At 36.8% G+C, this 16,447-nt stretch overlaps 1 protein-coding gene across 1 annotated transcript; it reads right to left on the reverse strand.

Moving 5' to 3' along the window:
* Positions 1-1,224: 1,224 nt before the first annotated feature.
* Positions 1,225-14,783, reverse strand: LOC128553958 (uncharacterized; the record flags this gene model as incomplete). The annotated part of the gene is made up of 5 exons (XM_053535158.1): positions 1,225-3,338; positions 7,220-7,347; positions 13,067-13,178; positions 13,992-14,003; positions 14,756-14,783. Coding segments are annotated over 5 exons (1,176 nt in total), but the record flags the coding sequence as incomplete, so codon positions are not given.
* Between the last annotated feature and the right edge of the window lie 1,664 nt (positions 14,784-16,447).

Raw genomic sequence — 16,447 nt, forward strand, 5'->3', positions numbered from 1 at the left:
GATGAATGCAAGGTTCGAACCATCAAAACTATCACTACAAAATGTTTCCATATCTATCCACTCAACCTACTGCGCCATCAAGCCAACTATTGATCTTACGTTCCAATTAAAAGAGCTTGCTAAGTACTGATTGTTTATTTACATGTTGCTAAAAATAAAAATGCCATAATACTGTGCGATACTTATACTGAATAAAACAAAAAAAAATCATGGTCATGTTTGTTGTCAAAATGAAATTAACATCTACCAGAAATACTTCTTTAACTAACAAAATGTTTTTGAAATTTTCTAATAAAAAGTATATTAACCTTTTAGCCTGCAGGTGGCAAGTGATTCTGCCTTTGCAACCAGTACAAATTACTGTCTGCACTGTTCGGTCAGTCAATTTTCATTGAACACCCCTTCAAATAATAAACAGTATTGCCCAAATTTATTGATAGACCAGTGCATTTTAGAAATTTAGCAGGGTAAAGGTTAGAAAACATGTATAGAATATATACAAAAACAAAGGAATTTATCTGGCAGATTTTCGAAGAATAGGCTTTCAAATATTCCTCATTCCTGGGCTCTTTATCATTATGTTCAGTCAACATTTTTTGTAAAAAAATATTTTTATACAACTTTGTGATACAAACCTATTGAAAAAGGTTTAAAAACAAAAAAATAAAAAGAACGAAAAAATATGATAAAAAATATAACTTAAGCAGGGTTTGACCAACAACCTGAAAACCTGTAAAATTACTAAAAAAAAAATGTTGTCCACAGAGGCTGGTACAATAAGAGGTCTAAAAACATTTCCATATTATTAATGGCAACTGAAAACAGAGGTTTTGTCATGGATGGATTATCTTAATATTAGGATGCTTTTTTCATACATTCCCCTTGAACATATAAAACTTGTATAAGATTAACAAATTTCCAAATAATGCTGTACTTTTGAAAACTAAAACATTCTGAGATGGCCTAATACACAATTTTATCAGTCAGAAAAATAAACAACAATAAAAAAAGAGTTCAATCAAAAACATGCACAACACAATTCACAACTTTAACACATTCATCAAAATTTTCACAAGCTTACCCTACATATATATATATATTTTTTTTTTTTTTTTTAAAAAGGGGTTTTAAGGAAATAGCCAAATCCTTTTGAGCTTGTATATTTGAATATACAAGCTCAAAAGGATTTGGCTATTTCCTTAAAACCCCTTTTTTTTAAATATTTCCACCCGTACCGTGGTCTTTTTCATGAATATATATATATTTATTTATTTAACATCATTAACAGCACATGTTAAAATGTTTCATTGATAATTTGCGGTAAATCAATGAGATATAATCACAATTAAGTTTGTAATGATATTCCATTAAATTCACTAACAATGAAATGAAAATTCTATCAGTATAATTTATTTTGAAGATGATTTAAAGGCAAATGTGTTTATATGCTGCCATGATTCAAAATAAAATATTTAAGAATAAAATGCTATTTCTTTGTGCGTTAATTCGGGACTTCTTCCATGAATAGGGCTAGGATATTGATCTTTTTGCCCACATTTAGTTGTAATTTGCCATGCTATGAAAATACAATTTTTGAAAAAAAAAATTATAATATTAAATCCATTGAAAATTCATACAGTCCTCTTGATTCAGTTTTGATGTTTAACATCAGAAAAAGTAGGTAAGCTATAGTTTATTGTTCTTTTTGAAATGTTGGCCTCAAATTTTGGAAGAATTTTTCTAATGACGACATTTTATTCATGTTTTTTTGTAAATGATGTCAGATTGCATGTGCAGTCTTGCAGAAAGGACCGTCCAATGTTGTTTATACGGAAAAAAAATGCTTTTTCTATCCACACAAAATACAAAGTGAATGTAAATATTTTGAAAAACTTGCATTTTAGTGACATTAAGTATTTTTTTTGTTACTCATCACTTTTATATATGTATTTATAGTTTTTAATTCATTTATAACTAAAAATATGCGTTTTTGTCCATTTCTGCAAAATGTATGTTACGCTCCTTTTCAATAAAACAGCAAAAGTAGTAACAAAAACAGTTTTTGATAGAAAAGCATTTTACAGTATTTTTACTGATGCTCTGCATTCAGCTTCAACTGTTTGTTTTTTTCTGTTCAATATATCTAACAGACAAAAGGTCTACTTCTCACCAAAAAAAATCAGTTTAAAACAGGAACTTTAAACAAAGGTCAGAAAGGTTTTGCCATTGATCAGAAAGGTTAAAATGGTTACCAATGCCTCATAAAGGTTGCCATTTACTCACAAAGATTGCTAATGATTCGAAAGATTGCCATCATCCTGAAAGGTTGGAAAGGTTGCTGTTACATCTAATTAAAAAATAAATGATTATAATCCAGAAAGGTTTTCATTGACTCAGAAAGGTTGCCATTGACTACAAATGGTTGCCATTACCTCACAGAGGTTAGAAAGGAGTATGAATCTCATCCAGATTTGGCAACAAATCATTATTACTTTTTTTATCTAATGTGTAAGGCTGGTGTCTTTCACCTGTACTATGCTTTTTCAGTTTCATTTTCAGGCTACATCTAACAGATGGAGAGCATTGAGGCTTATCTGGTGGGAGTCTGGATGAAATATTAGCAAATCCATCCAGAGGCTTTGAGTTCTGACCAGAACTAGAATACAACTGTTGACCCATGTGTAGAGGAACTTGTGGATTTCCACATCCTGTCTGAGCAGGACTGGAATCTAAAACTCCACTAAGTCTTTTTTGTTCAGTGATAACCTTGTTTGGATAATTTGGGGAAAACCCATCAATCTGAGAGTTCTCAGTTGGCACAAGCATGTCTTGCTGTACTTGAGTTTGTAAAAGGGCTGGATCATAGGGGTTTGTTTCAGGATTTGGAGGAACAGGGGACACCGTTGCAGAAACAGATGGCACCTTCCAGGAGAAATGCAAATGTGGTGATTGCAGCTTTGTTTGAATAAAATGATTTTCTGAGACAATGACTGGGAGGTGTGGTGTTTGAGGAGCTAAAGTGGCTAAATTGTTTTTAACTCTCTTTGAGCTGTCATTTGTTGATTTTGAGAAATAATCTTGCAAAGATCCTTCTAGTAATGACCTGGCAACCTGACTTTCTTCAGTGCTTCTTCCTGTCACCTGGTACGCAAAATGAGGAGAGAGTATAACAGCTTCAAAAGCTGCTTCCTCTTCCGCTGCACGCTGTTTATCTGGCTGATTTGACAAAAATGTGCCAAACGTTTTTCCCACTGCATGTTCCACATTCACATCCAGGATCGAGTAACTTCCAAAACGTTCCAGGCTGCCTCTAGGGTCCTTCTCTAATGACTCATCATCTAGTAGCAAGTATTTATTGTCATTAGTATTGAATAAGTTTTATTCAATGCTTAGGTAAATATTAACTTAAAGTTAACACAGAGGTATATCAGACATAAAAATCATAAATCAGAATTATTTAAGTTTTTATCTCATCCAGATGATAAAAAGAACTACAGATTTTCAACTTTTCTATATCACATTTCTATTGCTTGACTTATGCTTTCAAGGACTTTTTTACATATTTTATGGTCAACACAAGTGTTTGAATAATGGATACTTCCAAAAATCCACTGAGTTACTTAAATCCTTTACTGGTAATTGGAGAAAATACTTAATGAAACAAGGCAGTCTGAAAGACAGCTAAATCCCCCACCAGTGTTATGGATAGTGAAAGGGTAAACCTTTGACCTTGAGCTGTGACCTTGACCTTGAACTGACATGGCTGATTCATGAATTCTGCACATCATCTTGATGAGGTGATCATTTGACCCAAGTTTCATGAAAATCCTTCAATGGGTTTAGGAGATACAGAGCTCAAACCTTTGACCTTGAGTAGTGACGTTGACCTCGAGTTCACATGGCTGAATCATGAGTCTTCATGAGGTGATCATTTAACCCAAGTTTAATGAAAATCCTTCATGGGGTTTAGGAGATAAAGAGTGAACACAAAATGGAAGGCTCAAACCTTTGATCCTAAGTTGTGACCTTGACCTTGAGCCGGCATGGCTGACTCATGAGTTCTGCACATCATCTTGATGAGGTGATCATTTGACACAGGTATCATATGAATCCTTCAAGGGGATTAGGAGATACAGAGCGGACACAAAATGGAAGGCTCAAACCTTTGACCCTGAGTTGTGACCTTGACCTTGAGCAATCATGGCTGACTCATAAATTCTGCACATCGTCTTGATGAGGTGATTATTTGACCCATGTTTCATGAAAATCCTTCAAGGGGTTTAGTAGATATATAGCAGACACAAAATGGAAGGCTCAAACCTTTGACCCTAAGTTGTGACCTTGACCTTGAGCCATCATGGCTAACTCATAAGCTCTGCATATCATCTTGATGAGGTGATCATTTGACCCAAGTTTTATAAAATTCCTTCAACGGGTTTAGGAGATACAGAGCGGACACTAAATGGAATGCTCAAACCTTTTACCCTAAGTTGTGACCTTGACCTTGAGCTGGCATGGCTGCCTCATAAGTTCTGCACATCGTCTTTATGAGGTGATTATTTGACCCAAGTTTTATAAAATTCCTTCAAGGGGTTAAGGAGATACAGAGCAGACATGAAATGGAAGGCTAAATCCTTTGACCTTGAGTTGTGACTTTGACCTTGGGCCGATATGGCTGACTCATGAGTTCTGCACATCATCTTGATAAGGTGATCATTTGACCCAAGTTTCATGAAAATCCTTCAAGGGATTTAGGAGATATGGAGTGGACACAAAAGTGTTATGGACAGACAGACGAACGGACAGAGACCATTCCTATAACCCCCCACCACTTGTGGCGGGGGATTAAACAAGAGCTGTCACAGGAGACAGCGCGCTCGACTATTTCATTGCTGGATAGTGAAACTGGGCACATCTGTGGAAACTAGAGCTGTCACTGGAGTGTTTAATGACTCCAATTGTGGAAGAAGATATTGCACAATAGCCTGAACAACTATTTTAAGTTTGAATCAAATCCATTCAGTAATAACAGAGACAGAGTGAAAGTGCATTAAAACTTTAACCTAAAATTCTAAGTAAAAAGGGGGAATAATTAATGAAAAATTGGTGCCAGAGTTATGCACCTTGCATCATATGGTGTGGGTGATGATGTTGAACAACTATTTTAAGTTTGAATCAAATCCATTCAGTAATAACAGAGACAGAGTGAAAGTGCATCAAAACTTTAACCTAAAATGCTAAGTAAAAAGGGGAAATAATTCATGAAAAATTGGTCCCAGAGGTACGCACCTTGTGTCATATGATAAGGGTTATGATGTTGAACAATTGTTTAAGTTTGAATCAGATCCATTCAGTAATAACAGAGATAGAGTGAAAGTGCATAAATCTTTAACCTGAAATTCTAAGTAAAAAGGGGAATAATTCATGAAAAATAGTGCCAGTGTTATGCATCTTGTGTCATATGATGTGGGTAATGATGCTAAACAACTATTTTAAGTTTGAATCAAATCCATTCAGTAATAACAGAGGTAGAGTGAAAGTGCACCAAAACTTTAACCTGAAATTCTAAGTAAAAAGGGGGAATAATTCATGAAAAAATGTGCCAGAGGTATGCACCTTGTGTCATATGATGTGGGTGATGATGTTGAACAACTATTTTAAGTTTGAATCAAATCCATTCGGTAATAACAGAGATAGAGTGAAAGTGCATCAAAACTTTAACCTGAAAATCTAAGTGAAAAGGGGGGATAATTCATGAAATATTGGTGCCAGAGTTATGGCCCTTAAGTCAGATGATGTGGATGATGATGAGGAATAAATATTTCAAGTTTGAATCAAATCCATCAAGAAATTACAGAGATAAGTTGAAACTAGAAATGTGTCCATGGGACACAGATGCCCCCACTACATGACATTAAAATGACAATTTTTTCCCAGGTCAGGGACCAAAAAGGTCAGGGGCCAAAAATGACAATTTTCCCAGGGGCCAGAACTCCTACAATACTGAATGAATCTGGATGCGAAACCCCAGGTGCACAACTGCACATGCTGACCAACATTCCTGTAAACTTTGGTGACTCTAGGTCAAATACTTTTGGAGCTACGCAAGACACAACATTAAAATGACCAATTTTTTGCTAAGTCAGGGGCCATAACTCCTACATGACTGGATGAATCCGGACGCAAAACCCCAGGTGCACAACTGCACATGCTGACCAACATTCCTGTAAACTTTGGTGACTGTAGGTCAAATACTTTTGGAGCTATGCGCGACGCAACATTAAAATGACCATTATTTTACTAAGTCAGGGGCCATAACTCCTACATGACTGGATGAATCCGGACGCGAAACCCCAGGTGCACAACTACACATGCTGACCAGCATGCCTGTAAAGTTTTGTGACTCTAGGTCATATACTTTTGGAGCTAGGCGCGACACAACATTAAAATGACCAATTTTTATAAAGTCAGGGGCCATAACTTCTACATGACTTAATGAATCCGGACGCGAAACCCCAGGTGCACAACTACACATGCTGACCAACATTCCTGTAAAGTTTTGTGACTCTACGTCATATACTTTCAGAGCTACGCGCGACACAACATTAAAATGACCAATTTTTACAAAGTCAGGGGCCATAACTTCTACATGACTGAATGAATCCGGACGCAAACCCCAGGTGCACAACTACACATGCTGACCAACATTCCTGTAAAGTTTTGTGACTCTACGTCAAATACTTTCAGAGCTACGTGCGACACAACATTTTCAGACGGACGGACGGACGGACGGACAAGAGCAAATCTATATGCCCCCCCCCCCAAAGTGGTGGGGGCATAAAAAGAGAAAGTGTTAAAAAACTTTAACCAAGGTGGGGACGCGGAAAGACGCCGACGCCGGGGCGAGTAGGATAGCTCTCCTTATACTTCGTATAGTCGAGCTAAAAATGATATAAATCTGGATCACAATTCTTTATATAGAATCTTAGCTTGACGTAGAATGACAGTAAGTGGGTATCTAATTTGAGAACATACCTGAGATTGACTTAGGGTTCAGAAACACTACCTTTAACCAAAGAGTCACAGGGACTACACCTACTGATTTATAGTCCTGTGCTAGACATTTTTAATCGTAAAATGAATATTTTCTCTAAAACTTTTAAAAACTTTCATGTATTTCATTTTTATCATTAAGGTTCATACACTAGTAAAACCATACCTGCAAGAATCTTTGTTCTTGGTGCAAACTGTTCCTTCTTCATTTCAGTAAGGTTCTGAGTACTTCCTGTTTCTTGAACTGGTTCTGTTCTCTCAATCTGTTCTCTTTCTACTGGTTTCTCCAATGCTCTGCAAAAATGTGCAAGGTTTACCTTTATCATTGGGAAATATATTATGTATCTTAGCCTATGCCTAAAATAATCACATCTTTTTAATAAAATTCTCATTTAAACAGGGAGGTTTCCCTTTAGAATGACAAACTGATCCAATGTTAAGAACTTAGGGTGGAGACCAATCTCACAAAGAAGTATTGCCTTTGGTCAACTTTGAAGAGTGCCCTCAAAATCAGCCAATCAGGTGCTTGAGTTTTGAGACTTTAAAACCCTGGCCTTCAAACATTTCTTATTCAAATACTTTTGAGTTATTTTATCTAAATTACATGAACCTGAACAAACAGGATGATCCTATAAAACTTAGCATTCATTAGTAACTAATAATTCTTTCCTAGCATCAAGTTATTTCAAACACAGACATACTCATTGGTAAAACTGCACAAGGGGAACTTCTGCAAGACAGCTCATCAACCAAATTCAACCCTGTGCCCAGAATATAGCTCAGACCCAAAACAAGGCAAGTGATTTGAGAAGTCTGCAACCAATTGGCAACAGGGGACCCTACCACACTACATTTAAAATACCTCTTAACCAAATAGCCTACAAACCAGAGTTTGAGTTCAGTTAGAAGGGGTTTTCTGTTTTGACAGATTTTGTCGATGGAATGTGTACTACAAAGCATCAAACATTATTACATCATGCTATCTTTTTAACAGCAGGGAGATTTACAAAAGTTTTTTGACATCTGAATTCTGAAGAAATATTATGTTATTGTAATAAAACACATCCTAATTTTAGTAACAGGGACTTAAAATACAATTCAAAGCCAGTTCTTCATATAAGTTTGCTACACACAAAGTTTGATGACAGTAAGTCAATCCTAACTTAAGTTATATCCGGAAACTATCTTTTTGATGATCATAGTGAAACAAAAAATTCCCTTTTTGGTAACTGGACATAAATTGATTCTGTGGCATAAAACTGATTCCTTTTTCATTCCGTATCAGGATTTGAACTGTGACCCATCTGTTCAACATTACAAAAAGTACAATTGACCAACACTCTGGAACACTGTGCCAAGGTGAAAGATTTTAAATATGCAGATTGATCAAGTTATGCTGACCTTGAAAATGACACTAGTGACCCCATATAAAAGCCCAAACTTGGTTTTTCTATAAGCTATCTAAGTTTATTTTTTAAAATATCAATGTAAACTAAAGTCATTAAGAGGACATCATTGTTTTATTTTTAGTAACAGTGACCTTGACCATGAACCTAGTGATCTCATAAGCAATACCAAACTCTGTCTCTATAAAAGCTGCCTATATTTTAAGAGTCACTCTTAACTAAAGATACTGAGCTGAAACCAACAGCTAACACTGCCTGCCTGCTTGCCTGTCTGCTTGCCTGCCAGCCCAACAACATTCATCAATCCAATAACCATTTTTTTTTGAAAACCTGATTAAAGAATTTAACGTTGTTTAAACTAAAGCGTGAAAAGTGTATAGGGTTACCTTGAACCTGATACAATTAAACCTATACTCTTATTTAGTTTACTTTAAAGTTGCTCACCTGAAGAGGATTTTGACCATCTAACCTGGCTTCTAACCAAGTTAAGCAGGTTATTTAAAGGTATTTTAAGTTTTTTTTGTAGAGGCTCCAAAATGCTTCATTATCAAAACAAGAGCACCATAATGCAGAGCAATATGTGCCTGAAGGTATGACCTTTGACCACTAAGTATGACCTTGACCTTAAAGCAAACCATCTAAAACATGCGCTATGCACATCAACTTTATGTGGTTAACATTCGTGCCATGTTTCTTTAAAATCCTTCAAGCAGTTCAAGTGTTACAGAGCGGACATGGAACAAAGTCATATGACTTTTGACTCCTAAGTGTGACCTAGACCTAGAAGCAAGCCAAAACATGTGCTCTGCCTGTTGTTTTGATGTGATGAACATTTGTGTCAAGTTTCTTTGAAATCCTTCAAGGGGTTCAAGAGTTACAGAGCGGACACCTACTTGCATTGACCCCTAAGTGTGACCTTGACCTTGAAGCAAGCCATCCAAAACATGTGCTCTGCACGCCTCTTGATGTGGTGAACATTTGTGCCAAGTTTCTTTAAAATCCTTCATGCAGTTCAAGAGTGGACAAACAAAGTCATATGACTTTGCAAGCAATCTAAAACATGCTCTCTGCATGTCATCCTGATGTGGTGAACATGAACATTTGTGTCAAGTTTCTTCGAAATCCTTCAAGGGCTTCAAGAGTTACAGAGCAGACACAAAATTGCTAACAGCTGAATGGACAGACAGATGGACACCAGTGTCATTACATAAATTTTTTTTCAGGTGAACCAAAAAAAAACTTTAAGATTCTCGTGGGTTACTTAGTTTTGATTTCTAGTTTTGATCTGAACTGTGTCTGAAAGAGAAGTATTCCAGCCGACAGGGGTATTGCAATGAAACTATGAAGGAACAAGAGGGCCTTGATGGCCATAGATCACTCACCTGTTTCTAGTAAATATATGGGCAGGTAATGTGTTTGTGTGTGTTGTGGGGAGGTTGGGTACCAAATTGGGGGAATGATTTGATATGACAATTATATCAAACAAGAAGATTATTCTGCTACATATCAAACAAGAAATTTTTTCCACTACATACTTACATGGAAAAGTGACCACACACCCAGTAGCCATTTTTTGGTGAAACAGAATAATATGTACAATCTTTATAAAAGGTCGGCAAAGAAATATTTGTGTGAAATTGTTTTAAAATCAGGCCTGATAAGAACATTTTATAGTTTCCATTATATATATACTGGGAAAAAGTGAAACCTTCCCCTGGTGGCCATTGGTAGATGGTCACACAAGGACAATTTGTGTAAAATTAATTTAACAAGAGGACCATGATGGTCCTGAATCGCTCACCTGTCCCCACATGACCCAGTTTTGAGTATGACGTCGTTTTTTCTATTATTTGACATAGTGACCTAGTTTTTGAGCTCATGTGACCAAGTTTTGAACTTGACCTAGATATCATCAAGATAAAAATTCAGGCCAATTTTCATGAAGATCCATTGAAAAATATGGCCTCAAGAGAGGTCACAAGGTTTTTCTATTATTTGACCTAATAACCTAGTTTTTGAAGGCACGTGACCCAGTTTTGAACTTGACCTAGATATCATCAAGGTGAACATTCTGACCAATTTTCATGAAGATCCATTGAAAAATATGGCCTCAAGAGAGGTCACAAGGTTTTTCTATTATTTGACCTAATAACCTAGTTTTTGAAGGCACGTGACCCAGTTTTGAACTTGACCTAGATATCATCAAGGTGAACATTCTGACCAATTTTCATGAAGATCTCATGAAAAGTATGGCCTCTAGAGAGGTCACAAGGACTTTTTAGACCTACTGACCTAGTTTTTGACCGCATGTGACCCAGTTTCAAACTTGACCTAGATATCATCATGGTGAACAGTCTCACCAATTTTCATGAAGATCTCATGAAAAGTATGGCCTCTAGAGAGGTCACAAGATTTTTCTATTTTTAGACCTACTGACCTAGTTTTTGACCGCACATGACCCAGTTTCGAACTTGATCTAGATATTATTAAGGTGAAAATTCTGACCAATTTTCATGAAGATCCATTGACAAATATGGCCTCTAGACAGGTCAAAAGGTTTTTCTATTTTTAGACCTACTGACCTAGTTTTTGACCACACGTGACCCAATTTCAAACTTGACCTAGAGATCATCAAGATAAATATTCAGACCAACTTTCATACAGATCCCATGAAAAATATGGCCTCTAGAGAGGTCACAAGGTTTTTCTATTATTTGACCTACTGACCTAGTTTTTGACTGCACGTGACCCAGTTTCAAACTTGAGCTAGATATCATCAAGATAAATATTCAGACCAACTTTCATACAGATCCCATAAAAAAATATGGCCTCTAGAGAGGTCACAAGGTCTTTCTACTATTTGACCTACTGACCTAGTTTTTGACCGCACATGACCCAGTTTCAAACTTGACCTAGATATTATCAAGGTAAACATTCTGACCAACATTCATGAAGATCCATTGAAAAATATGGCCTAGAGTGGTCACAAGCAAAAGTTTACGCACACATGGACGCATGCACGCACGGACGACGGACGCCGCGCGATCATAAAAGCTCACCTTGTCACTTTGTTGTCACTTTGTGACTGGTGAGCTAAAAATGGGCATGCAGTTTCACATAAGAAGATTTTTAAAGTTTCCACTATAAACATATAGGGAAAAGTGACCATGCCCCTGACTGCCATGTATTTTGACAAATCAAAACTAGAGCTCCTTTTTTAGAAATGTCTTCCACAACTGCCTAATCATCTGAATAGTAAGTTTGTCTTTGTATACTGTTTACTCACAGAAAATATAAGTTTGATAGTTTTGGAGTAAGTTTTGGAGTAAGCGGTCTATCGGATAAGTGTTGGAGTAAGCGGCCTATCGGTAATTCAATGGACATAATTCTGAAGTGCCTATGCCGATTTGGCTAGTTATCAAACTTGGCTGAGGACTTATTGGCAAACACATTTTGTTGAAGTTTGGTGAAGATCGGATGAGAAATGTTCGACTTAAGGTTTGTGACAGACAGATGGACGGACACACACACAGACAGACAGACAGGAGTAAACAATATGTCTCCCACCAAACAGTGGTGTGGGAGACATAATAATTTGAACAATCAAACAAAGGACATTTGTGTGAAATTGGACCAGTGGTTTAGAAGAAATTGTTGTTTGAAGATTTTTCTATATTTAGCTCTGGCAGTCCCTATGTGAAACCAAGCAGAACCATTTAACTATCTTGGGTAGAGGACCAACCAAGGAATATCCTGGCCAATTTTTCATCGAAATTTATTCACTGGTATTGGAGGAGGTCATTAAAAGAAATTGTTGATAACTGACGGATGCATGATGGACACAGCATGATCTAAAGAGCTCCCCATGAGCTCTTTGTGCAAGGGTGAACTAAAACTTGCGCCAGCAGTTCAATACAAGACACTTTTTTAAGTTTCCACTATAAATATATAGGGAAAAGTGACCACACCCTCTGGTGGCAATGTTTTTAGAAGAATTGGAATAATTTGGACAATCTTGGTAGAGGGTCACACAAGGACCATTTGTGTACAACTGTTTTAAAATCAGGCTAACAGTTGTCACACAAGAAGATTTTTGAAAGTTTCTACTTCAAACATGTAGGGGAAAAGTGAACATGCGCCCTGGTGGCCATGTTTTCTGATGAATCTAAATGATTTGAACAATTTTTGTAGGTCACATAATGGACTATTTGCGTGAAGTGGTTCTATGTGCAAGCAAGTGAAACCGTTGAACAACTTTGGTAGATGACCATCCAAGGGACATCCTGGCCAAGTTTCATCAAAATCTGTTCTGTGGTTTTGGAGGCGATGTTGTTTAAAGAAATTGTTGATGATGGAAGGATGCACAGATGGACGATGGACACAGCATGATCATAATAGCTCATCATGAGCACTTCGTCCTCATGGAGCTACAAATTTCAGAACTGAAAAATTTGTTCAGCTTCAGTGCATTTCCCTTGTTTAAGAATTTTGGTTTGGAGAGTTGTAAGTATACTGTTACAGGCAAAAAAAGGAAGAAATCAGAATCAGAAGTTTATATTTCAGTTAATTTAAAATCAAGAAATAACAAAAATAAGTACATGACTTACTGATGATCATCAGACATTTCTTCCAAGGGAGTTAGTTTACTATTAACCTCGTCAAGTGTCAACTCATTTTCAATTTTTGCCACATCAGAAATTTCTGAAAGGAAATACTTTACTACAATTATCATTTTAGACATACACTTTCAGTACTTCAGTACAATGAAAAGGTTTAAGAGATATTTTAAGTATCACTGCGTCCAATCGTGACTTTGAAAAACTGAATCAGTAACACAATGATCTCAGATCAAATGGAGCGGTTTTGGTAATTTTGGGTTAAAAAAAACTGTATTTGTTTTTTACTTAGAAATTATCATCAAGATCGGCATACAGCGCAATATCTGCTCCGAACATTTTGGAATACTCGTTACTAATCATTTTTCCAGCAAATGGAAGCGCTTTTCTCAATCATTTTGGAAAAACATGCCAAAATAGCAGGTAAACAATGGCCTAACCATATATTGGGAGAGATCTATTCATATATATTATCATGTTTTTGTCTTTCACGAACACCCAGAATAAACTTTGTTGAAAAAAATCGAGTACGACTTCACACTGTGCTAAATGCTGTACGTTCATGCATATATTTGGTAGCTGTTTTTTCTATAGTTTTTTTATGCAGAACATGTCAAATAACGTTTCTGTTCACAAGATAAATGTATTATCTACAGCAAATTAAAATATTTCTTTTGTTTTTCATACTGAGAATCTTATCATTTATGTTCATATTTTAATCTTTAATGATTACGCCCGAGTTCCAACGTGGCTGAGTTGGACGTAATATCAGACTGAAATGAAATGAAAGTGATAATTAAGTCATGAGTTTGACTATATTTATACATGATGCATGGGCAGTTATGCAGCAGGCGTAATAAATTCACGAGGGTACAGCCCTAGTGAAATTATTTCATATGACATATAAATGCCTTACCTGATCTACTGTCTGAAAGAAAGATTAATATCATTCCCTGAGCAATATTTTCAGTATCACATTTGCTAACAAGAGGACCATGATGGTCCTGAATTGCTCCCCTGTTCCCACAAGACCCAGTTTTGAGTATGATGTTGTTTTTTTCTATTATTTGACTTAGTGACCTAGTTTTTGAGCTCATGTGACCCAGTTTTGAACTTGACCTAGATATCATCAAGGTGAACATTCAGACCAATTTTCATGAAGATCCATTGAAAAATATGGCCTCTAGAGAGGTCAAAAGGTTTTTTCTTATTTTAGACCTACTGACCTAGTTTTTGACTGCAGTTGACCCTGTTTCAAACTTGACCTAGATACATTTTTGTACCATCAAGATGAACATTCAGACCAACTTTCATACAGATCCCATGAAAAATATGGCCTCTAGAGAGGTCACAAGGTTTTTTTATTATTTGAACTACTGACCTAGTTTATGATGGCACGTGACCCAATTTCAAACTTGACCTAGATACCATCAAGGTAAACATTCTGATCAACTTTTATAAAGATCCCATGAAAAATGTGACCTCTAGAGTGGTCACAAGCAAAAGTTTACACACGCACAGTCGCACAGACGGACGGACGACGGACGCTGCACGATCACAAAAGCTCACCTTGTCACTTTGTGACAGGTGAGCTAAAAATTAGTTAGCAATATGTTGGTGATTAGCTACCAACATTGCAAGAAAATGAACTCCATTTGTAACTAAATATGGTTCACATACCTGGAAGTTCTTCTTCAGGGACATACCTCTGAAATAATAAAATTACTTACAATTAAATATAATAATTAATTGCTTTAAATGGAAAAAGGGGCATAATTTTGTAAAAATACAAAGTAGAGTTATTGGACCTGCACAGTGCATGTCAGATCATGACAGTGAACAGGTGTGTGAAGTTTAAATCTATTCCAATTAGTAGATACTGAGGTACCAGCTTACATACAAAAACTTAACCAAAAAGTGCTAAGTGGAAAAAGGGGCATAATTTTGAAAACTAGAAATGTGTCCATGGGACACAGATGCCCCCACTACATGACATTACAAGAGCGCCGCCAGGCGGGGCAATATACGCCCGAAGGCTTACATCATAGGATGGGAGCAAAATTTTAAGAACTTGACTGTTGTAGCCCCAAAGGACTGGAACAACAAAAGGAAAACTTTAAAAAACAAATCTAAGTCCACAAAAAAAAAATTCAATGTCTACAAAAAAATCCTTATCAGGTACAGGTATGTAAAAATACACCTTAAAATTGGAGGTACCATCCATGTTGTACCACAGAAAAGTGGTCTCGGTTTTTCCCTACGGCCAATAATAAAAAAGTTTCAAAGTAAGCTATCTATAGTAACATAAAAGGGAAGTAATTAAAAAAAAAAATTATTGTAAGTACAAAAAAGAGATCTGCCAAATAAAAACAAGAGCACTGCAATGCAGAGCAATATACACAAAGCAAAGTCATATATGACCTTTGACCCTTAAGTGTGACCTTGACCTTGAAGCAAGTCATCCGGAACATGCGCTCTGCACATCGTTACAATGTGGTGAACATTTCTGCCAAGTTTCTTTGAAATCCTTCCAGCAGTTCAAGAGTTACAGAGTGGACACGAAAGAAACTGACATGACTTTTGACCCCTAAGTGTGACCTTGACCTTGCAGCAAGTCATCCGGAACATGCGCTCTGCACGTCGTCTTGGTGTGGTGAACATTTGTGTCAAGTTTCTTTGAAATCCTTCAAGGGGTTCAAGAGTTACAGAGCGGACACGAAACAAAGTGATATGACCTTTGACTCCTAAGTGTGACCTTGACCTTGAAGCGAGACATCCAAAACATGTGCTCTGCACATCGTCTCGGTGTGGTGAACATTTGTGTAAAGTTTCCTTGAAATCCTTCAAGGGGTTCAAGAGTTACAGAGCGGACACGAAATTGCTAACGGACAGACGGACAGACGGACGGACGGACAGACGGACACCAGCGTCATAACATAATACGTCCCTTCGGGCGTATAAAAATGACAATTTTTTCCTAGGTCAGGGGCCATAACTCCTAAAATACTGAATGAATTCGGACGCAAAACCCCAGGTACACAACTGCACATGCTGTAAACTTTGGTGACTCTAGGTCAAATACTTTTGGAGCTACGCGCGACATAACATTAAAATGACCAATTTTTAACTAAGTCAGGGGCCATAACTCCTACACGACTCAATGAATCCGGACACAAAACCCGAGGTGCACAACTGCACATGCTGACCAACACTCCTGTAAACTTTGGTCACTCTAGGTCAAATACTTTTGGAGCTACGCACGACACAACATTAAAATGACCAATTTTATTTAAATCAGGGGCCATAACTCCTACATGACTGAATGAATCCAAATGCGAAACCCCAGGTGCACAACTGCATATGCTGACCAAC

Source organism: Mercenaria mercenaria, unplaced genomic scaffold, assembly GCF_021730395.1.
Source record: "Mercenaria mercenaria strain notata unplaced genomic scaffold, MADL_Memer_1 contig_4542, whole genome shotgun sequence".
Lineage (NCBI taxonomy): Eukaryota > Metazoa > Mollusca > Bivalvia > Venerida > Veneridae > Mercenaria > Mercenaria mercenaria.